Source organism: Anabrus simplex, chromosome 1 (assembly GCF_040414725.1).
Source record: "Anabrus simplex isolate iqAnaSimp1 chromosome 1, ASM4041472v1, whole genome shotgun sequence".
NCBI classification, from domain to species: domain Eukaryota; kingdom Metazoa; phylum Arthropoda; class Insecta; order Orthoptera; family Tettigoniidae; genus Anabrus; species Anabrus simplex.
In genome coordinates, this window is record NC_090265.1 from 493,113,657 (window position 1) to 493,137,405 (window position 23,749).

General features: G+C 39.0%; 1 protein-coding gene across 1 annotated transcript in view; it reads right to left on the reverse strand.

Moving 5' to 3' along the window:
- The window catches only part of Wee1 (Wee1 kinase), a 108,852-nt gene that overhangs the window by 61,651 nt on the left and 23,452 nt on the right, over positions 1-23,749 (reverse strand). Inside the window, exons 4-5 of the mRNA XM_067135337.2 lie at positions 6,582-6,806; positions 6,354-6,502 (exon numbers count right to left, since the gene is read on the reverse strand). Of these exons, the coding sequence (XP_066991438.2) occupies positions 6,354-6,502; positions 6,582-6,806 (374 nt within the window). The remainder of the gene's footprint in view (positions 1-6,353; positions 6,503-6,581; positions 6,807-23,749) is intronic.

Consider the following 23,749-nt stretch of genomic DNA (forward strand, 5'->3'; position numbering starts at 1 on the left):
CTTCATGCAGGCAACTTTCAACTGACGGATGTGGGGCTGCCACGTTAGTCTCTTATCAAAATGGAGACCCAGAAATCTGCAGGTGTCTACTTCTGGTAAGACAGTTTTGCAAGCGGAGCTCTGGTTCAGGATGCACAAGCTGACGTCGACAGAAGTGTACAACTGAGGTTTTCGCGGCTGAAAATCGAAAAACATGTTGCACAGCCCATCTGTTTACTCGGTTAATAGCTTGCTGTAGCTGTCTCACAGCAAACGCCACCCTTCCGGAGGTGTAATGTAGAGCTAAGTCGTCTACATACACAGATGGAACGACTGCGGGCCCATCAGGGGCAACTATGCCGGATGAGACCTATGTAGAATCTCTATGATGTGGAAAGTTGTTGTAGAATATTTTATTTGTAAATCTTTTAAGCAATACTTACTGTGTGATGTGGAGTATTATGGTAGAATATTTTATTCATATTCCATTTAGCCACCTAACCTGTATGGTGTAAAATATTTTTGTAGTATGTTTTATTTTTATTCACTTTATCCACTTAAGTATCTACTAGATAGTAAATTATTGATCTGTAATAGCTGGAACAGTCCAGAAAGGTTGTGACGTGAACTTTCCCTGTTGATTGTCGATTCTAGAAGTATGTCCTTACTGATTCTGGAAAATGGGAAGTTCGCGATTAGTGTCTGTATATGTTCGGAAATATTGTACACACATCGTGACTGGATAAAGAGTTGTGATGGGTTAATCTGGGTGGTGATAAGGCAAACTCCTGCGTTCTGATTGGTCACTCGGTAATCGGACCAAGGCCAGTCTTCCCTTTTTAAGTGAGCGAGGCAGGATGTCATGGTCTTTCGTTCTCTCGTCAGCGTAAAGTTTTAACGCATGTCGGCGTATCCTCGCTCCCAGCATGGGCTACCTTGGGGTAAGCACGGCTGATTTCAGTCCTGTTTTAATTTACCTTTAATGTTCGTTGGAGTTATCACATAAAAGTTTGCCCTAGTCGCCACTCTATTGATCAGATATTTTAGAAAGTATGTTTATGTATTTGTATCTTGTGTGCCTTCTTACCTTCAGAATCGTATTGTAGAACTTATATTATGCTTAAGAAGTTTTTGGTTAACTTCGTGTCCTAATAGCAGTGCTCTTGTCAAACAACATCTAATCTTGTATTCATTTGGATAGATGAATTTTGTTCGAAACTCGCATTGTAATGTTCATTTTGAAAATAACATTTTGAAAACAAGAGATCACCGTTGATTTTCTGGAAACCCGCAACCTTCACATCTCTATGGCCTTTGGTAGTTTCCTCAGCCCTCGTTCCATGTTCCTTGTTTATAGTCATCAAGTTACCCAACCTGATATTGTGTTTGTGTGCTTTCGGCGCAGTTCATGTGATGTTAATGCGTGTCTAGGGTTTAAAGTACTGTGTAATTTGATTTATTTTCCTCCCTTTTAACTGTGTATCGTGTAACCGCTAAATAACCGGTTACACCGTTGATGGGGACTGCGAACAGCGTGACAGTCAGTACAGATCCCTGAGGTACTCCCCATTTTCCTGAATGTAATATTGAGAAAAGGCATCCCCTACTCGGACTCTTAAAGAGCCGGAGGGACATGAAGTTCTCAATAAACGTTGACAAATTTCCCCGAAATCCCCACTGGTGTAGAGTAGAGAGAATTCCATTCGCCAGGTAGTATCGTAAGCTTTCTTCAGGTCAAAAAAACACGGCGACTAGGTGTTCCTTCTGGAGAAAGGCCTCCTGAATGGTGCTCTCCAGTCTGACCAGATGATCAGTAGCAGACCGATGAGAGCGAAACCCACACTGGTAGTTAGACAAGAGACTTTCCTTTTCCATGGCCCACACAAGACACCGATTAACCATCCTTTCAAATAGCTTACAAAGGCCATTTTTAAGGCATATTGGCCTACAACTATCCAGGAGTTTTGGATCTTTACCTGGCTTGGGAATTGGTATCACAATTCCCTCACGCCATTGAGATGGAAACACTCCCTTACTCCATATTCTGTTGAATAGTGTGAGGATATCCTTGAGACATCTGTCAATCAAATGCTAAAGCATATGATTATGGATTTTGTCCGATCCAGGAGCCGTGTCTCTGCATAGCGCGAGTACACTCTGCAACTCACACTCTGTGAAAGGCATGTTGTAGGGGTGTGAAACACTAGAGGCGAAAGATAGATGATGTCCCTCTGCTTCGCGCTTAATTGGTAGAAATGAAGGGTCGTATCTCCCAGAGCTGGATGTATCTGCAATATGTGACATGATGTGGTCGGCAATGACTGAAGGAATAGTAACAACATCTCCGTTAATGGAGATACCGGGGACTGAAGGCACATTCTGTACACCGACAATACGGCGGAGTTTTGTCCACACTTGTGATGACGGGGTATGTGCTGTCATGGAAGAGACATACTTTTCCCACGTAGCTTTCTTACTTTCTCGAATAAAAAACCGGACATTCGCACGCAGACGCTTAAATGTGATATGATTCGCCATTGTTGGATTCCGACGATGGTGCCTAAAAGCTCATCAGCGATCACGTATGGCTGCTGCAATTTCGTCCGTCCACAATGGGACCTGTTTCCGGCGACGAAAAACCGGACAAGGATGGAATTGTTTACTCTGCAGCAGTCAAAATTCCAGTAGTAACGGAACAAACATGGTCATCAACAGACTCCAGCATATCTTCGGCCATCACTGCGCATTTCGAAAATTACGGCCAATTTGCCAGCGCTTGGGTACTTCGGACTGTCTTTGATTCAAGAGAGATAGAATTATGAGGAAGTGGTCACTATCACAGAGGTCATAGTGTACATGCCACAATAGCAGGGCAACTGAAACAGCAAGGCTCCAGAAGGTTCTGAAAGCAACCCAACACTGGAGAAACCACATGGGTCATTTACTCAGGTGGGGAGGGGGACACTGGAGATATTAACACATTGCGGACCGGGTGCCGTTCGCCCTATGCACAGCCCTGTTCCCGGCCACTTTCTAACTACCTCTAAGCTGGAGTGCATGAATACAAATAAACTGTCAGAACTTCAATAGCTTTTGAAGGATTATTGTGTATTTTTCTATTGGCCTTCCTGAATAATTGTTGAAATGCAGGGTATTTCTTGAATCTATTTCGGCTCATAGTTTTCGGAAATATTGGTCTTTTTATTAGGGGATAGGTTGGCCAGTAATCTTTCAGAAATGGTTTCTTCACCTGCCGTATCAATATACACAGAGGATTAATTTTTTAATTTTCCTGCTAGTGACATTAGTCCACTTTAGTGTTTTAGGGGATAAGATATGAGAATGTGATTTCTGCTCATAGTGTAAGTTTGTCTTTTCAGCTACATACTGAAAAAATTCCTCACCAAACATAAGTCCTGCTACTTGTCCTATGTTTCCAGATTCATTAGGCCATACCTTTATACCAGGAGCACCTTCAGAATCCTCTAACCTAGGTTCTGTTGTCCATAACCCAGTTGTCAGAAAACACTGCATTATTTACAATATTTAGAATATTTACACCCGTAACACAAATATACGACTCGTTCTGCGCTACGTGCGTTCCACACCTTGCCTCGTCATCACTTGAAACATTTCCGTTAGAAGATATTTCATGGTCGAACTCTAAATACTCAGCATCACTTAATATTCGGAGCCTGTATCAGCACATAATTTGCGAATAATTTCATCTTTGTGTAAACACGTGCGATCGCTAGGCGCTGCCATCTTGCATGGCTCTTCGAACTTTGTAAACATGTTGTCAAGAAATGCAAAGAAAATCTACGATATGAAGAACACTCGAAAACAAATGCGACTATCGATTGTGTAGAACCATACGTAACAGAGTTCTATCACCCTTGACCTCCAAATAGTTCCCGTATATCGCAAAAGGTAGCACTAAAGTTCAGTCTGCTGGGTCTGCTGCTAACACGAGATAACTCGGGACCGGTCCGCAACGCTCGGCTAGGCAAACACGAGTTTTCTCGGGACCGGTCCGCAATGTGTTAATGGCGTGTCACTTTCCTAAGGCTGAGGAGATGACAGAAGAAGGAACGGTTGGAACAGAGACTGGAGCTCGAAGAGCAGACTGGAACTGTGCCAACAGAATAATAAAACATAACCCTGTAAAATGGGCAATCGACACGTTTAATCCTATAAGGGCTCCGGGGCCAGATGAGATACTTCTGATACTCCTACAAGAAGGACGGGAGATACTCGTCAATGCCCTGATGGACCTTTTCAGAGCTAGTCTAGCTTTAGGGTACGTGCCAAAATCATGGTCTGAAGCTAAAGCAGTATTCATACCTAAACCTGGAAGGGAAATTATGCCTAACCCAAAGCATACAGACCATTTTTAACCTCCTTCATGCTGAAAGCAATGGAGAAAATTCTCGATAAATATATCAGAAAAACGGTGCAACTGAACTCAATGTTACATGAAAATCAGTTTGCATATAGACCTGGCAGATCCACTGAAGTAGCACTCTACCAGTTGGTTTGTAAACTAGAGGAAAGCCTATAATATAAAGAAATTACACTGGCAGCATTTCTAGACATAGAAGCAGCCTTCAGCAATACAACCTATGACTGTATGATCAAAGCATTGGAAAAGAGCAAGGCGAGTAAAACTGTCGTCAAATGGATTACATCCATGTTAGACAGAAGGAAGATAAAAGCAACCCTGTTAGAAGAAACGCTGAGGGCTAGGGCCACCCGAGGCTGTGCTCAGGGAGGAGTTCTTTCTCCTCGACTGTGGAACCTCGTGGTGAACAAAATCATACCTATACTCAACGAACAAGGTTCTTATACATAAGGCTACGCAGATGACTTAGTGATTGTGGTATGATATAAGGTGATGAGTGTTATCCAGGACATCATGTAAAGATCACTTAACCTTGTGGATAACTGGTGTTGGGAAGAAAAATTATCAGTCAACCCGAACAAAATAACTCTGGTCCCTTTTACAAGGAGGAGAAAATTAGAGGGAAAGAGATCGCTGAAGCTCTTTGGGCAAGATATATACATATGGAAGAACAGGCACTGCACCTAAGTGTAGTGTTACATAAAAATCTTACCTGGAATTCACATATAGAAAAGAACATAACCCGGGTCAAGAACTTGCTGTATGCATATAAAAGAGCCGTCGGGAAGACATGGGGTCTAAGACAATCAATGGCAATGTGGATATGTACAATGATCATTAGACCGTTGATGGCCTATGCTGCAATCATCTGGTGGCAGAAAGTATGCCTATGAAAAGTCAGTAGTAGATTGGATAGCCTACAGAGGATGGGGCTATGAGAACTACGCCGAAAGAAGCCTTGAATACTTTACTACACCTCCCATCACTATGCAATTTCATAAAAGGACAGGCTAGAATGAGTTCATACAGATTGGCACAATCAGAGTGCTGGAATGCACAGACTGAATCTAGGACACTGTAAAGTTAACAGAGTAATAACAGAGGAAGTTCTACACATGCCTTCTGATCATACGATACCAAAGTACAACTTTGGAAAAACCGTGTGGGACCCAGATAATTAAAAAAAAAAGAAGACGGGGATATCAACAAATGAAATACTGAAAAAGAAGATATAGTGTGGTCGACTGATGGCTGAAAGACTGGGGACGGCACAGGAGGAGGATTCAACGGGGGAAGACCTGAGAGATCAATCCAGATGAGCCTGGGCAAACATACTACTGTCTTTCAAGCTGAAGTGATAGCTATCACAACATGTATTGAAGAAAATCTGAAAATGAACTATAGGAATAAGAACATTTTCATTTTTACGGACATCCAAGCGGCCATTAAGGCACTAAAGCAGTCCGGATAATATCCAGAATTGTATGGTATTGCCACTCACTTCTCCTGAAGCTCTCAGAGTACAGCATTGTCAAAATAATATGGGTACCAGGGCATGCAGGTATAGAAGGAAATGAAAAGGCAGATAAACTGGCCAGGAAAGGGGCAGAAACACATTCTGTAGGCCCAGAACCTGTATGCAGGATTTTTTATGGACAAGCCCGACACTACATAGGAAAATGGGTAAAAGAAACAAATGGAGCACTGGAAAAATTGATTTGATGTGGTCCTCCACCTTCACCAGAAATAGCATTTCCTGACCTCTGTTTCCCTCGCATGTCACAAAGATTGTACAGAGAAGTTTAAAAAAATACTGTTTAGTGTAAAACTTAAAGAGTACCACATGGTTCAAACTGGCAAATATCTACAACCCATAATATAGACAAAACATTCAAGAATTTAAGTCTATTAAGACACGCATCCACAAAATCAGCATGCACATCATGGTTTTAAAAACTGGGCCCAAACATACCTATTTTGTATACAACTTCCTCACTAACTTCTTCATCAAAACCATCGTCTGTGAAGTCGTAGGGAACACTTTGCAGCTTCTTTTCTCGGGATATAAATATATTTCCAGGTTTTATATCCATGTGCACCAACTGCATGGAGTGAATATATCTGAAAGAACCAACCAATGTTTTTATAATTCATAATTTTGTACACATGCTTTTAAATCAAATGATAATATATGACTTACCTTAATCCATCAGCAATATGGAGTAACAGTTGTCTTATTTCAGATTCAGAGAAAAATCGATCATTGTTCCTGTTCTCTAAGATAGCATCTGCAAGGCTGCCACCATTACAATATTCATTTTGAATTAACATGTGGTCATCTTCTGCCCATGCAGAATAATAACGAACAACATGTTCATGTTTACCAAGGACAGCATGAGCATACACTTCATTCAGAGCTGTTTTCCTGTAAACCATAAGAAAATAAATTTTGTAGAATGATACCATCTACCAAAAAGATATACAAACATTTGCCCCCATTATTGTAAGTAACCAATAAATTAACAAATAAATATGACTTTTTTTTTTTTTTTTTTTTTTTTTGCTAACGCATTACGCTGCACTGACAGACAGGTCTTATGACGACAATGGGATAGGATAGACCTAGGAGTCGGAAGGAAGCGACCGTGGCCTTAATTAAGGTATTTCACTTGCCTGGTGTGAAAATGGGAAACCACAGAAAACCATCTTCAGGGCTGCCGACAGTGGGATTTGAACCCACTATCTCCTGCATGCAAGCTCACCGCATGGCCAACTCGCCCGGTATGACATAATCAGAAGTATTCACTAATTCTAATAAACTTATAAGTTTTTCTTGAGATTTATATTTGAACATATGGCAATTTGTTAAGTCTTCAGCCCAGATGCTGGTTGGATCCTCAAAAAGGACAACCAAAGGTTATGTGATTATAGGAAAACTGCAAAAACCAAGGGTGGTGCAAAAAAAGAGGCAGGCAAGGTGTGGTGGGGAGTGAGGTAGTTTGCCACTGCTTTCCTGACTAGCCCAGAAAGTACTCATGCAGCACGACTATACCTAAGAGTAGCACCTTTCACAACATCCAGATGCACTAGTTGTATTCTAATTGTCATTACTCAGTACCACCCATACCACCATAACTTCCATATTGCCACATTCATAAATGACTCAGACTTCAATGGTAGCTATACTGTAGCGGGTGAAATGAATTTGCCAAATCTTAAGTGGGAAGGGAATGCGAATTACAGAAAGCACGACCAACAAATGGTGAATAAGTTATCGGAAAGACAGCCGAATCAGAAAGTGATGGAACCAACTTGAGGGAAAAATATTCTAGACGTGGTGCTGATAAAACCAGATGAGCCTATAAGGCAACTTAGGTGATGGATGGTATAAGTGATTATAAAGCAGTCTTTGTCAGAGTTAAAAATAAATGTGTTAGAAAGGAATGTTAAGTAACACTATTAGGCAACACCGTATGGGTGATAAGAGGGGAATGGGGACATTTAAAAAAAGCAATTATGATCAATGGAAAATGGTAAATAAAAATGTAAACAGTCTATGGGATGGGTTTAAAGCAATTGTTGAGGGGTGTAAAAACAGATATGTACCTTTAAAAGTGGTAAGGAATACTTTATTTATTTTACTCGAGTCAGAGGCATACAGAGAACTGTTTCTGTTTTGCCTCTTACATTAAAATTTAGTAACAGTGAAACAGAAGGAATTTATATACATATAATTATACCAAAATGGTATTAAATAGTCTTTGCCCAGAAGCGGGCAACTGTGATTGCATTTCCTTGTGCCTTGAGCAAATCCTCCTCACTGCAAGAATCAGGGCAACACAAGCACTGACACAGATGCTTGGTAGTCTGCACCTCTCCGCATTCACATAGTGGTGATACATCCAAATATCCCATTTCACTAGGTTGTCCTTAGACTTTCCAACACCTGTTCTTAACCTGTTCAGTGATCTCCATGTGATCCAGTCCAAGTTGTGTCCGGTTGGTAAGCATTCAGCTGGTTCTGTCCATGTTTGAAGATGGCTTGTTCTGGCTCCCCACAATTTTTCTCTTTCTTTATTCAGAGATGTATTTAGTGGAGATGTTGACTGTAGGAAGCTCTTCCTAGATTTCAATCTAGGCTTTGGTGGAGTGTGTGTATGTAGCTCATTTCTTCAACTTTTTTCCCTTTTGGCATTTGCGGCTACTTCCCGGCGTATCACGAGAAGCAATTCCTGCTATAAAATACAGTTTGTCAACTAGACTTGGCTTCAAACATCCAGTAATTAGTCTCGCAGTTTCATTAATGGCCACATCCACTTGCTTTCCATAGGCCGATTTATATCACACTGGGTAGGCATATTCATCGGCGGAGAAGTAAAGTGCCATGGCAGAAGTACGGACCACCTGACGTTCAGCACCCCAATTACTAGCAACAAGTTTCCGAATGATATTACGGGCTGACACCTTGTACTTGGTGTTTAGACAATGCCGTCGTTAGGTGAGTGACCTGTCTAAGGTAATTCCAAGGTATTTGAGTGTAAAACAGTGCTCCAATTCGGTGCCTTCCCAAGTTACTTCAGTTTTCTTTCTGCCTGTCTGTTTCGAAGATGGAAAGCACTGACCTGAGTCTTTTGTGAGTTTGGCTTCAGGTGGTTCTTGTTGTAGTGGTCCGAAAAGGTTCCTAGAGCTCCTGTAAGCATCTATTCTGCTTCTTCAAAATTCACTTGTCTGTACCGTCAATGCAAGGTCGTCGGCATATACGAAACTTTTGGTTGCAGGAAGTCTGGGCTGATCATTTGTATAAATGTTGAAGAGTATTGGTGACAATACACTCCCTTCGGGTAAGCCATTCCTTTGGATCATCCAAAGCCTCTGACTTCCTTGGAATTCAACGTAGAATCTTCGGTTGTGCAATAAGGTGGCAATTATTCCAGTGAAACCAAAGTCCAGGGTCAAGCTGTTGGACTGTATCATAAGCTGATGAGATCTCAATAAATGCCACTCCAGTGATCTGGTCCTCCTCAAACCCATCCTCTATGGGTTGTGTTAAGTGTGTTATTTGTGCTGTACAATTTCTCTGGGGTCTGAAGCCTGCCTGTTCAGGTATAAGTAAATTGTCAATCTTTGGTGATAGGCAGTTCAATAGCAGCCTTTCAAATATCAAATATAAAGGTGGCATAATGATGAGATGGGCCGATAACTCTTGGGGTAAAAAGGTTCTTTCCCAGGTTTCAAGATAGCAATTATCTTAGTTTCCCTGCACATTTTTGGAATCTTGTTCTTCTTTAAGCAGTTATTTGTATATGTGAGGACTTACAGAATTCCCTAGAACTTTGCAATAGAATTAATCTTACTTTACCAAAACATTACACCCTTCACTCCATTGACATTGTTAATATGTATGAGAATGTACCTATTAATAAATAGTAAAAACTGATCTTTCCAAATTCAGTAAATTGACTGTAGGTGAGATAGATGAGTTTATTCAGATCCTTGTACATTAAAATTAAATAACAATTTCTTCACTTTTAATAATACTGTATACCAACAGAAGGGTCTTCCTATGGGGTCACCGGCCTAGGGAATCCTCGCCAACATTTACGTTGATTTCCTTGAACACACTCATATCATAGGCAAAATTAACGGTATCAAACACTGGACACACTACGTTGATGACACTTTTATTATCCTAGATTCCCATACTACAGATAGCAATAGAGTTCTTGAATTAGTTAATAACCTTGACCCTCATATAAAGTTCATGATAGAATCCTAAAACAACAATTCTCTTAATCATCTCGATTTAACCATCACTTGCAATCATAATAAAACCCTTTCCTTTGATATTTACAGGAAGCCCACTCACACAATAAACACAATTCACCAGACTTCTCTACACCCGGGGATGCAGAAGAAGGCAGCTTTTAATAGTTATGATTTTTAGAGCTCTTAATGTTCTTTATCCCATAAGAATTTTAGAAAAGAAATCAACACCATTTATACTATAGCTGAAGGTAATGGTTTCAATAAAGCATTTGTGAACAAAATTCTTAATAAATTTAGAAGTAAACCCAAGACCACTTTGGGAAAAGAACCTCCCCCTACAGAGTAGTTTATCACATTTACCTTTAACAATAATAACATATATCCTATTTCAAATATTTAAAAAAAAAACATAGGTTAAAAATAGCTTTCAAGACTATTCACACCAATGCCACAACATTTTTTAATTCTCATACAGTCAATGGCAACAACAAATTCACAAAATCTGGGATATACAAATTAAAGTGCCAGTCTTGTTTTTCAACGTACGTAGGACAAACAGGCCGTAATTTCAATATAAGATACACCAAACATCTTAACGCCTTGAAGTATAACCGCTACTCAGCCATGAGCGAACATTGTAGGGAGCAAAATCATAAATACACAACAATTGACCAGGATTTAAAGATCTTACATTATAAACAGCAAGGTCCCTTCCTTACTCAATATACTGGAGAATATATCGATATTGACCAATATAACAATTCCTCACACAACCTAAATTAAATTAACGAGAAGAGAAATATATTATTGGAAATCTTTGTTCCTCTCATCTGTCAGCAATTTATGAATAAAAACGAGGTTTGCCCCCCCCCCTTCCCCACCCAACCACATCAGAACAGACACACTGGAAGCTAAACACAAGCTTAGTGTCAATGTGACCTGAGACTGACAAGGTCGTACCACTTGAGACGGCAGCTTTTTAACAAGTCGACTGAGCCTTATTTTCACGGAATATTTTAATTTGTTTTCGTCCACTCATACTCTCTTTTTTTCCATTACAGATGTTGCATACTTACTAACCATGTTATTGACGGTCTCACTACGTTGTACAACACTGTTTCATTTTAAAGCATCAGCAAGTTTTATTGTCAGTCATAACAGCTTTTCAGAAAAGAGGATTTTTTACCTCAATATGTTATTTTACTTTAACAATCATGATCATTGTATTTCACTTCATCAATATTTTTAATTTGTTATGTAATGTAATAATTGAATAATAATAATAATAATAATAATAATAATAATAATAATAATAATAATATTTGCTTTACGTCCCACTAACTACTTTTACAGTCTTCGGAGACGCCAAGGTGCCGGAATTTAGTCCCGCAGGAGTTCTTTTACATGCCAGTAAGTCTATCGACATGAGGCTGTCGTATATGAGCACCTTCAAATACCACCGGACTGAGCCAGGATCGAACCTGCCAAGTTGGGGTTAGAAGGCCAGCGCCTTAACCGTCTGAGCCACTCAACCCGGCAAATGTAATAATTGATCTTCTACTGAAGATGGCCTTGAGATTAGGCTGAAACATGTATAAACATTGTCCCATCTAACAGATTTTTTTTTTGTTTTGTTTTGAAAAGGAGGATCTTATAAATATTTATTATTTGTAGGCCCGGTTTCTTCAACGAATGTTAAGTGTTAACTCTGCTGTTAAGGAGACTTTACACATAATTTAACAAAAGGGTCGTCTCATCAAGAATTGTAAACTCTAACAAATGTTTAATACTTGTGTTAAATTAACCTGGCAGCAGCCGTGTGTTGAACCTCTTAACAACTGCTAAAATTTCAAAATGGAGGCATGTAGAAGACCTAGTTTGAAGATTTACTGCTGTATGAAGACTATGTATAAACTGAAGAAGGCAAAGGACGACCCATACTAAGAAATAACTACTTTATAGAGTTCTCAGAAAATATATTTCTAATAACCAAAGCCATAATGAACAAGATACTAGACGATATTGAAAATAGGTTAGAGTTTCCGAGGCAGGATCCGCTTCGGACCACATGGAGGTGATAGAACACTGAAATGCGAACACATTTTCCTCAAACTTGTCAGGTGTGCAACCCAATAATTTCCGAAAAAATTTATGATTCCCCCGATTCCAATGCAACACCTATATACTTGGAAGAGTTACAACTACGACAAGTGGAGCAGTGGCCGACTGGTCATCGTACTAGACTCTGAACCGCGACGACTCGAGTTCGAGTCCCGCCATAGATGTATTTTTTTATACAAATTAAATCATTGTTTCAGGGAATGTGAAGGTAAAATCCGAATAAAATGAATAATCAAATTGCAGTGGAACTTTATTTTCTACCTCAAATTAATATACATACAAAGAGATTCAGCAGTAACTGTGAGAACGTTTAGGCCTATATTAATTTCAGGTAGAAAATAAACTGTACTACAATTTGCGTAATATTTTTGTTCCAATTTTTTTTCTTGACGTTTCCTCAAATATTAATTTAATCTTCTTCTTCTTCTTTATCTATTTACCCTCCAGGGTCGGTTTTCCCTCGGACTCAGCGAGGGATACCACCTCTACCGCTTTAAGGGCAGTGTCCTGGAGCTTCAGGCTCTGGGTCGGGTATACAACTGGGGAGGATGACCAGTACCTCGCCCAGGCGGCCTCACCTACTATGCTGAACAGGGGCCTTGCTGGGGGATGGGAAGATTGGGAGGGATAGACAAGGATGAGGGAAGGAAGCGGCCATGGCCTTAAGTTAGGAGAAGTGGAAAACCACGTAAAACCACTTCCAGGATTGCTGAGATGGGAATCGAACCGATGTCTACTCAGTTGACCTCCCGAGGCTGAGTGGACCCCGTTCCAGCCCTCGTACCTCTTTTCAAATTTCGTGGCAGAGCCGGGAATCGACCCCGGGCCTCCAGGGGTGGCAGCTAATCACACTAACCACTACACCACAGAGGCGGACATATTAATTTATTTTGTGCAAAAATCATAGCTGCGATGAGACTTGAATTCACGTCTACGAGGTTCGCAGACAAGTACGTTGACCACTTGGCCACCACTCCGTTCCGCTGTGATGTAACTCCCAAGTATATATGCCTTGCTTTGGAATCAGGGATTCATCAATTTTTCAGAAGTTATTAGGTTGCGGACCTGACATATTTAAGTAAAATTTGTTCGCCTTTTAGTGTTCTACCACCTCTACTTTGTCTGAAGCGGATTCTGTGTAATGACATCTGACCTCATTTTTTTGAAAACGAAAGCGTGTCGACTTTAACCCTTATACACGAGTTACCGTTGAGTGTCTCGCCACAGGTACCTTGAAGCTCGGTGAAATCGGTTGACCGCAGGGTTTGGCCTCTACTTGTTAGATATTATGCTTGAGACACATTTCATGTAATTGTAGGCAACTATGTTCACGAGTGCAAGAAAAAGTGTGTAGAATCCTGCAAAGATTTCCTACTGCCACTGCAGCATTAACAAGGCATTACATTATTTTCCCCTCAATAAAATAATGCCCGAAAACCATTCAAAACACATCAATTATCACATTTTCCTGGTGATAAGAATAGGCTATATCGAATGTTGTGATATAACAGTCCGTTCTTTCATTTCTTAAGCACATTTGCATAATTTTAAATTAAAATTAAATGAAATAAAAACCCGCATTCGTCATAACGCTTTTGTTCCTCTTACTTAACATGTTTACGTCTTATCGGTCTCCACTAACCATAACCTATAATAATGTCACCATGTGTCTGTGTTACATGTTACAAATTTCATATTTGGTCCGTATTGAAATGTACATCAGTTTAAGATATTACCAAAATTTATTAGGATCAACCTATTCAATACAATTGAATTTCCAAAGTTAGGACTTACATCCTATTAAACTAAAAAATTTTTTTTTTTTTTTTTTTGCTATTTGTTTTACGTCGCACCGACACAGATAGGTCTTATGGCGACGATGGGAGAGGAAAGGTCTAGGAGTGGGAAAGAAGCGGCCGTGGCCTTAATGAAGGTACAGCCCCAGCATTTGCCTGGTGTGAAAATGGGAAACCACGGAAAACCATCGTCAGGGCTGCCGACAGTGGGGTTCGAACCTACTATCTCCCGATTACTGGATACTGGCCACACTTAAGCGACTGCAGCTATCGAGCTCGGTAAACTAAAATTAGGAGGGACATGTTTTGCCCTTTAAAAGGGCATCATCAGCCTTTTTACACTCATACTCAAAGATAACAATCAGGATCCTGATTGTCATAGTAAAAAAATAAAAATGAGAGTATAAGATTGGAATGAATATTATACAATGTGAGAAATTGTTATGAGTTCTTAAATAATAATTTACAATTGAAATTTCATTTAAAATGTTTGCGAAGAAAAGTTTGAAGTTGGTATGATATTACACTAGTAATTTTAAAATAATTTTATAAAATAGACAAACTAGGCCTTAACCACATAATAACAAGGTCTATGGCTAAAGTTGCCGTATCAAAGTTCGAGTGAAATTCGGCTGGAAGCAACTTGATTTACATGTTGAAGAGAAGGTTAAAGGACCTTAGTAGCCACTTAAGATGACACTGAAACTTTCTTGTTGAAAACTTGTAATATTAAACTGTAGTATGGCGCTATGTAGATTATAAAGTTGGATCCACTAATCCATTAATCTCGTTATTTACGAAGTGGGTTCGCGGTCTCCGTAAACAGACAACCAGTTCATACCACAAAAATCGAGAACATTCTTCACCATATATCCTTCAATAGTTAATCTATATTCAAAACTACAGCCAACAACAAGTAAGAATGTTCCCATTGAACTGTCAGTATACGAGTTAGCAAAGATCTATACGGCAACATTCAATTATGAACTCTTTATCACTCTTTCAACAAAATTACGCAGACCGCGAACCCACTTCGTAAATACCGAGATTAATGGATTAGTGGATCCAACTTTATAATCTACATAGCGCCATACTACAGTTTAATATTACAAGTTTTCAACAAGAAAGTTTCAGTGTCATCTTAAGTGGCTACTAAGGTCCTTTAACCTTCTCTTCAACATGTAAATCAAGTTGCTTCCAGCCGAATTTCACTCGAACTGTGATACGGCAACTTTAGCCATAGACCTTGTTATTATGTGGTTAAGGCCTAGTTTGTCTATTTTATAAAATTATTTTAAAATTACTAGTGTAATATCATACCAACTTCAAACTTTTCTTCGCAAACATTTTAAATGAAATTTCAATTGTAAATTATTATTTAAGAACTGATAACAATTTCTCACATTGTATAATACTCATTCCAATCTTATACTCTCATTTTTATTTTTTTACCATGACAATCAGGATCCTGATTTTTATCTTTGAGTATGAGTGTAAAAAGGCTGATGATCACCTTTTAAAGGGCGAAACACGTCCCTTCAAATTTTAGTTTAATAGGATGTAAGTCCTAACTTTGGAAATTCAATTGTATTGAATAGGTTGATCCTAATAAATTTTGGTAATATCTTAAACTGATGTGTCTGTGTGACAAAATATTATTTCAACACACCACTAGGAGCGCTTTATGTAAAGAAACAAAAGACGCTCACTGCCAAACGCGTTCAGGAATCCCACTGAAAAGTGTTAATTTGTCGTTAACAATTGTTTTGTAACAAATGTTGGAAATGTGTTCGTGAAACAGGGCACTTTTAAACAAAGTGTTAAATTAATAACAATTTTTAGTTAACATTTGTTAAGTAAAATTTAACATACAGTTGAAGAAACCGGGCCGTAAAGTGACAACTGTTTGTCAGCCGATGCCCAGGGCAGCCTTGAAAATCTTAAGAAAGATTATCGTCCGAGTCTTTATAGTTTGTTGATATCGATAATGATAATGATGAAGATTTTTTTTGCTAGTGGTTTAATGTTGCACTAACACATTAAAGGTTTTCGGCGGCACAAGAGAAAGAGCTAGGATTGGGAAGGAAGCGGTCGTGGCCTTAATAATGGTACAGCCTCAGCATTTGTCTGGTGTGAAAATGGGAAATCACATAACTATCTTTACGGCTGCTGATGCGGATTCAAACCCACCATCTCCCAATTGCAAGCTCATAGCTATGCAACCCTAACAGTACGGCCAGCTTGCTTGATAAATAATGAAGATTATTTAACTACTCTGAAAAAAGATGTGACATGCTAGATGTCATAAGGGGTAACTAAAACATGGGAAGAAATTCCAAACATATCACTTTGAAGGTATAGGAAAATTCTTTTGGATCATGTAGGCTGACATTTCAACCTTGAACCCGTATAAAGAACTAATGTGGATAATGAAAACGATAAACTTGTTTCGTTGCTGGAAAAAGTACTGAACTGTGACAATGTCAATGAAGAGGATACTGTGAAAATGGTGACACACAGAGAAGTAATATAACAGGAGGAGGAGGACGAAGGGTAATCCTCAGATGACAGGAAAATTGTCACCTCTAATTTGGAAGGGTTCAAGATGATTGAGGCAGCACAGCAGTATATTATCAGCAGGAGGAAGCAACTCCAGCTAGAGCTGGGAGTAGAGCGAGTAATACCGAAGAATGATCCTGTTGTAGTGGTAGAGTGCACCACCAATCCCCTCCACAGCTGCAAATACTCGTGGAGGATCAGAGCACGGTGTAGCGCACGATACAGTTTTGATGATGATGATTGTTTAAAGGGGCCTAACATCGAGGTCATCGGCCCTGATACAGTTTTAAGAGTTCAGTACCAGTATTTAATCTGTGCTTATTAAATGTGCGTATATATTTCCTCCGCTTGTTGTGTTTTGTAGATAATGTAAAGTATATTATATAATAATGGTGGTGTCAGTTTGATATTTAATCCCTTTTTAAGATGGTATTTATGTTTTGATGATGATGATTGTTATTTAAAGGGGCCTAACATCGAAGGTCACCGGTCCCTAATTATGTTTTTAGAATATTTGAAGGATTTTAAAGAAATATTTACAGAAATTGGTACCACAAATGTTATGAAAACTGCCTGATGAATGGCAGTTCTTTAAAATTACAGATGTTCAAAAATAAGCAAAATGCAAATTTTGCAGCCGCATTTACATGACAGGTGGTGGCATATCAAGAGGCATCAGAAGGACGAAATGAGGTCGGCTTCTCCAGCAGAAAACAACAATGCTGTATTTAGCTAAACAGTTACATTGAGAAAAAAGGATATTGAATAGAAGGGTGAAATACCTTTACACTGTCATACCAATAACATTAAACGTGAGGAACTTCATCTTATTTGCCCGTATTGAACTGAGATCACAATTAAAATTAAAATAAAAATGTTTAAATGTGCCACTACAGTACATTCATTCGGTACAACAGAGTGATGACGTCGCAACAATTGCTCCGTTCCGTCCCCACCACTAACTCCAGGTGGTATCATCAACTTGCGTAAGCAGAGGGACATTGTATTGTGGAAGGTGGCTAAAAGGGAGAGCAGTTATTTATCAAGAACATTTTCATCAACTAAAAACTGTAAGTTTTGATTCCTTTAGCTTTATATTCAGCCTACCTTTTTCAATTTGTGTAATCATTTATCAATGAAATAAAAACAAATTTAAATAATATGTTTAAGAATTAAGCCTATATTTTTTTGTTAATGATTTGTTTATTTTAAATTTGCATGTATTCATAGTGTGTGTGTGCTTTTGCTGGTGAGATCCGAGTGTTTACAGTGCACTATGTCTTCTGGTATGGGCTAATTAGTTTCATTGACCTTTTGCAGTCTCATCCTTGGATTTGACAATATGACAGTGACTGAGGTACCTATGCTGTTAGTACTACCATTCCTTATGAAGCCAGTCCCTGTCAAGAATGGCATGAAAATGTTGTTCATACTCAGTTCATGCATTTCAGTGGGCTTGGCAGACTGATATGTAATATCAACTTCTGGCCCAGTGAAGAAAGCAATGAGAAACTAAATCACTCCTCATTTTCCTGATATGCCTCTTCAGTGACATCTAGGCCATCTGACAGCTGATGGCAGAGCTGTTGAGGATCAAATCAGCCCTCAGGCTGAAATCACAATGTACACCTACTGTACAGTGTACTTGATTTTGTATTTCCTGCAATTAAGTTAGATAAAACATTTATCTTTAATGTGTCCAATAATTTTATTTTGGACTTCCTTTTTCTATAATAAATTTTTAAAATGAACCAGGGGGACCCAAAAATAACCGGACGCCATTTTAAAAAAAATACAGAATTGATGTTTTCGAGTTACAAACGTTAGTCACATTCAAAGTATTCTCCATTAACACGAATAAATTTGTTCAAACGATTTTTCCACTGTGCTTGTCCTTTCGGGTGTCTTGCAGCACTGCCTTCAATTCTCTTTTCATCTCCGGAATGTTCAGAAAACATTTCCCCTTTCGGCTTCCTTCTCATCTGGGGAAACAAAAAGAAATCACAAGATGAGAGAGCTTGTGAGTGGGGTGGGTGAGGAAGTGGAGTTATTCGGTTTTTCACCGAAATATCATGCATAGAAATCAGGAGCACGGATTAATTTTGCCACAATTCATCTCATTTGCAAATCTTCAGCTACAATGCGTTGCACTGAGCTCCACGAATGACCAAATAGTTCAGCAAATTCATCTTGTTTATCCTCGTACACAAGCGCGCAAAGTTTTCCCACATTTTCATCAGTTCTGGACGCGGAAGGTTGGCCTGGGCATTGAAAGTCTTTGATCAAAATTCCGCCGCATTTGAAACCGAGCAGAAAACAAAATTTCATGCCACACGCTGTTCTCGAACATCAGCCATTTCACAAAATCACAAAAATCAAAGAGATCAAAAAACAAGTTGCACGAAAACTGTCACAGGGGCTCACTACAGCTGTCTCACGTCGTATTGCTTGGCATACTGACTCAGGAGGGGTTACTTAACAGCCACCCATAGGGAGTACCCCAAACTACAAGACCGACGCGCACAGTGAATTATATCCGGTTACTGCCATTTCTTGATGGATGCAGTACTTTAGCATCTGTCTTGGCAAGCCAGAGCAAAGGGTAGCTTCCACTAAAATCCCAGGCTCAACCATGCCTGTGACTATATGAACGCTGCTAGGATATGGGTGGTGCTGAATAATAACACTCAGAGCACGACTAGTGCATCTGATTGTTATGAAAGATGTTGCTCATAGGGTCAGTCGTGCGGCAGTAGCACTGTGTGGCACAGTGAGGAAAGCAATGGCAAACTACCTCACTCTTCATCTTGCCTAGTACACCTCATTTTGGTGCTGCTATCAGTTGTTGCGGCTTCCCCATAACCGCATAACCTCTTAATTAAATTGAAATAATAAATAACGTAGGTCAACCTATTCAATACAAGTAGATAAGAAATGTAGTGTTACATTCCTATTCAATTATAAGCAGAAGCGGTATTCGACCCCAATCTGGTGCTTGTTCCACGAACGAACTTTGCAACTTTTCACTTTGCACTTTTCAGTTCAGATTTTGTTCCACCATCACTTTTCAGACTTAGCTTGCAAAGTGAAAAGTTAGGAATCCTTTTACTTTTCAAGCCTGTTATGTTCCTCCATTGGTACAGAAATGCAAAGTGCAAAGTTTTCAAAAATCTTTCAAAGAGACGATTCCCTTTTCATCTGTTAATTAACAAGTATGTACACGAGTTTCTCAGCGTAGAATTTGGTTTAGTGATGTAAACACGTTACGACGAGAGCTTTTGTTAGCATCAAGCAAGGACAGTGATGAAAAATCCAACAAGAGAACGTACAAAGACAGGATTAATTTTCATATACTCACTTTGACGGGATTTCACGAGTGATTTTGTATTATCCCAATACAGGCTGACTATTATTGAAATGATCGGTCATTTATTGAAGCATGCAACAAAAGGAAGTCAATCCCTTTCTGAAAAAGAACAAATTCTTATATGCTTACATTGGTTAGTAAATGGTGCCCAGCTGCACAGTGTAGCAGCAATGCATACGACATCAAAATAAATTATTTGCAGAACTGTTACCAAAGTTGTAGATGTTATAGGAAATGTAATATTTCCTAACATAGTACGTTGAAATATAATATACCCGTTCAGAAGACATCCCTACAGCTTCAGCAATCTCCCGCACTTTCGGTCGACGATCCTCCATGACCATTTTATGCACTTTTGCGATAAATTCTGGGGTCGTAACACTTTTTGGCCGTCCACTACGCGGATCATCATCCAAGCTCTCCCGACCAAATTTAAACTTGCTGGTCCACTTGGCAACAGTTGAAAATGAAGGAGCAGAGTCCCCCAGTGTGTTCTGAAAGTCTGCATGAATTTCCTTTTCTTTCATACCTTTCTTTGCAAAGTATTTAATCACTGCTCGAATCTCAGTTTTCTCCATTGTCACAAATCACTACGTGGGAACAACAACAAAGAGTCGTCACTACCACACTCCTGCAGCTAGACCACTGACGTGCCACGTGTTCACTCACAAAGGATGTGTGATTATTGCGCGGAAACCTCATTGCTCTAGCACTGACATCTAGCGGTGATTCCGAGAACTTTTCAAACCGTCCTCGTATACAGTTTGCCCTGGAATAAACTTGATCGGATCACTCTTTCGCAAAGACCTTTCACTTTGCGAAGAAATTGAAAAGTACAACCTAGATCATGGTGGAACAGAAAGACTTTGCACTTTGCAAGAATTGAAAAGTGAAAAGTGCAAAGTTTGTTCATGGAACAAGCTCCAGGGTCATCATCAGCCGAATAAAATGCAAAAACAATGTATATGTAAATAAGAAATGAAAGAACGAGTCTTTCATAAAAACAGTTGAAGAAGCAATATAAGATAATGGGGATTGGCACTGCGCGATTTTAAATTGTAAAATCTAGAAGTAGTAGGTCAGTCACTTATATGAAGTAAGGCGCAATCTTCTGAATAGTAGCACAACACACGCAAAGTTTGGCACTGTGTCTCAAAATGTTTACGAGAAGAGGTGAACAGTTAAGTAAGCCAGCCTGCATATACTATCAGGCGCGAAGTCACAACACAATTTAATAAGTCCCAAAATTGTATAGAAGTCGAAGACGAGTCACTTGATTGAAGCAAATTGCTAGCTCCGAAGATCAGCGCAACATACTCAATGTCCGGCACTGTGCTTTCAAATGCCGACGGAACTCAGTGAACAGCTTAATGATCCAGTCTGTAATCGTTTCGGTTGCGAAAATGTGTATGTAATTGAAGTATGTAACTAGGCTCTTGTAGATTCTTTAGAACAGTTGACGTTTTTGCACTTTATTCGGCTGTTGACGACCCAGATTGGGGTCGAAACTGGTACCGCTTCCGCTTATAATTAAATAGGAATGTAACACTATATTTCGTATTTACTTGTATTGAATAGGTTGAACTACGATATTTGTTATTTCAATTTAATTGTGATACAGTTCAATACGGAACATCATGAATATCTTTAAATGCATAACCTCTGGCTGTGCTATTTGAAGATCCAACCACCTTCTGGGCTGATGACCTAATAGACAGACATTTTTGGCTCTCCCTTTGAACATTACATAACAAACACTTCTGAAGTATTGGCCTGTAATAAGGTCAGAAAATACGAATATGGTATAAAAAGTGTACTTTTAAAGGTATGGGAGGGGCAGAAAGTGAGTAGTAATAATAAAACACCGGCCTATTCGTCTATTTTTGTTATCTGGCCTGCCCTTTTGCCATGTTAAGACGAACAGTCAGGAATCTACTATAATTCTGTATTTTCTTATTCCAGCGTTATAAAAAGATTTCTCTAAAAACACCAATCGAATCATAGTTGAATATTGTATACCTATAACCTTGTATACAAATGAAAGCTAATAAATGATCTGAGTGGGAGACTTTGAAATTTTTTTTGCATCATTCTCTAGAATATGTTGATCTGGTCATGAATGTGACATTGTTTTCCTGTATTACAATTCTGTTCCAGCTGCTGTAGACATTTTCAACATCAACTATACCATGATTTAGCTGCACTTTTTAACACAATGTTCAGGGCTGAGTACATCCATGTGTTCATTCGTTCATTTGCATCCTAATGGATTCTGTACACTTCTGACCTTAATGTTTTCATTTTCTATCAATAATATTGTAAAATGTTACTTTCAATTGTAATGAACAACAGAGTGATTGAAACAAAAGCAGGGTGCCAATAACTATAAGAACATATTACAAGGAATAATTTTGTCACCTTGAGCAAAATGTTTAAATATTGAATGATCTTGAATAACTGAAATGGACTTTAAAACCATTACTAGTATGTTTTCCAAATACCTGCATGGCAAACTACTGACAGATCTTGTCACCACTAGCTCTTTACATGCATTAAAAGATTTGTATATAGAAAATATTTCAACAAAATTCCAAACTTCATTTACAAGACCAGAGAAAAAGTAACCAGAGATGATACACTACTATGCAATGGACGCTCTACAAGTTCTCATGAGCAAAACATAAACATGAATTTAATGAAACATGACACAAAGTTAATTCATGGCCACCTCCAAGCGTTAATGAAATGAATCCGGAAGTATAATGACCAAATTTGACAATACTTGATTTGCACAATAACTAAAATCAATACTTATTTTAACTGATTATTTTAAACTCTTTATGATCAACAGTACTGCACAAAAATGAAAAGAAAAAAAGAAACCACTTTTCCCTTTGTGATAAATAATTATATGTATGTCTCTCGGTCATGGCCACCCATCAACAGCTACTATACCATACGACCACCAGCCCTAAGACGCAGTAAGTAACACTGCCTGGCCATTCATCCATGCGTCACATCACAGCCTATACGGTTGCCAGGGTTACTCTTTTATCACACATTTTGTGGCGCTAATTTCCGTAACACAAATTTTCAGATGGCCTCCAGCCATAACACTTGCTTCAAGATTAAGATAGGGTCCACCTATTTAATACAAGTCACAAGGCCATGGTAGACTTTTAAATATTAACAGTCATCAGCACTAGTTTCAACCTGCCAAGAGGTCATCTTCAGCCATTGACAAAGTAAAATAGATAATTTGAAAACAAGGTTCAAATCAGTAAAAAGCAACACTCAATAACATAAAATAAAAAATGGTTCAAAATATTAAAACATACGACAATAAAAGTGTTGATATACTCTTACATAGATTACCGGTATTTGCCAATTTTACCAAAGTTCGCTTTTAAGTTTTGGCAACTATTTTATTTATTGATACATAGCAAACATACATGATTTTAAGTTTCATAGACCTTCGATATAGTCACCAGTGTTGGGTATGTGTTCCCAGCAATGCGGAAGCCATTGGATCCCTTTGGAACTGCCCAGTCTGTCAATGGTGTGAAGAGAGCACTTGGTGGCCTGTAAAACGTCTTCAATTGTACAGAAGTACTTGCTACATAGGGGCTCCTTCATCGTAAAGATTAGATTGAAGTTGCAGGGACTTCAATCTAGACAATCTTCACAGCCCCAGCGAATGAACAATTCAGACACAACTCCTGCTGTAAGTGATGAGTGGATTATCAATGAAGTGTCACA